The sequence below is a fragment of the Frankliniella occidentalis genome, unplaced genomic scaffold (assembly GCF_000697945.3).
Source record: "Frankliniella occidentalis isolate FOCC.00 unplaced genomic scaffold, Focc_3.1 Scaffold13, whole genome shotgun sequence".
Taxonomy (NCBI): Eukaryota; Metazoa; Arthropoda; class Insecta; order Thysanoptera; family Thripidae; genus Frankliniella; species Frankliniella occidentalis.
The window spans coordinates 2,788,710-2,789,458 of NW_026267143.1; the positions used below are offsets into that span (position 1 = coordinate 2,788,710).

Below are 749 nucleotides of genomic sequence, written 5' to 3' on the forward strand. Positions count from 1 at the left end.
TCGGCACCAAAACAGAAGGAGATTATCGTACCCTGAAAACTGCACAATGACGCATGTCGATCACTCGATGATGACGCGGGGCGTATTTTAGTTTTTATGGAATAAGCGAGCACTCAGATATATATTTACATGTGATAAGTTCTCTCAGAATACATGCCTGTTACTGTATTTTTTCCGTGTTACTCCGAACCCTATCACATGTATGCTCGTGAGATCGGAAATTTAGGTCCGACGGCGCAATTGAAAAACTTCATCCGAGACCTCGCTTTAGATAATATTCCAGGAAAACTGAAATACGCACCGCGTCATCATCTTGTGATGTTTGTTGCTGACCGCCATTCATTGGCAGCCACTCGTGCGCGCTGAGCTGCACCCTGGGCCAGCGCTCGGGCCGCAGCATGGTGCTGTCACGGCTGGTGTGGTGCCGCTGGCCGCCCCGCTGTCCTGGCCGCTGGCCGCTGGACGACGAGTACCGCGGCCAGGGCGTGCCGCTGTCCGGAGACGCGCTGGTGGGCGTGCCGCCGCTCTACAGCCCCTGCATGTTCCGCGCGCTGCCGCTGCCCTGCAAGATGGCGCCGCAGCTGCAGCGCGAGTTCGAGGCCCTGTGCGCGCTCAGCGCCCAGTACGCCGCGGGCGCGTCGAGCCGCGCCGGCCACCTGCCGCAGAACGCGTGCAAGAACCGCTACTGCAACATCATCCCTTGTGCGTACCGGGGCCGATCTGCCAACACAATTCGTTTTGGTTTTAAT

At 57.7% G+C, this 749-nt stretch overlaps 1 protein-coding gene across 1 annotated transcript in view; it reads left to right on the top strand.

Annotated features, from left to right (window-relative positions):
- Positions 1-25: 25 nt before the first annotated feature.
- The window catches only part of LOC113215836 (receptor-type tyrosine-protein phosphatase alpha-like), a 21,089-nt gene continuing 20,365 nt past the window's right edge, over positions 26-749 (top strand). The window contains exon 1 of the mRNA XM_052263680.1: positions 26-702. Within this exon, the coding sequence (XP_052119640.1) occupies positions 399-702 (304 nt within the window). The 5' untranslated portion in view covers positions 26-398. The remainder of the gene's footprint in view (positions 703-749) is intronic.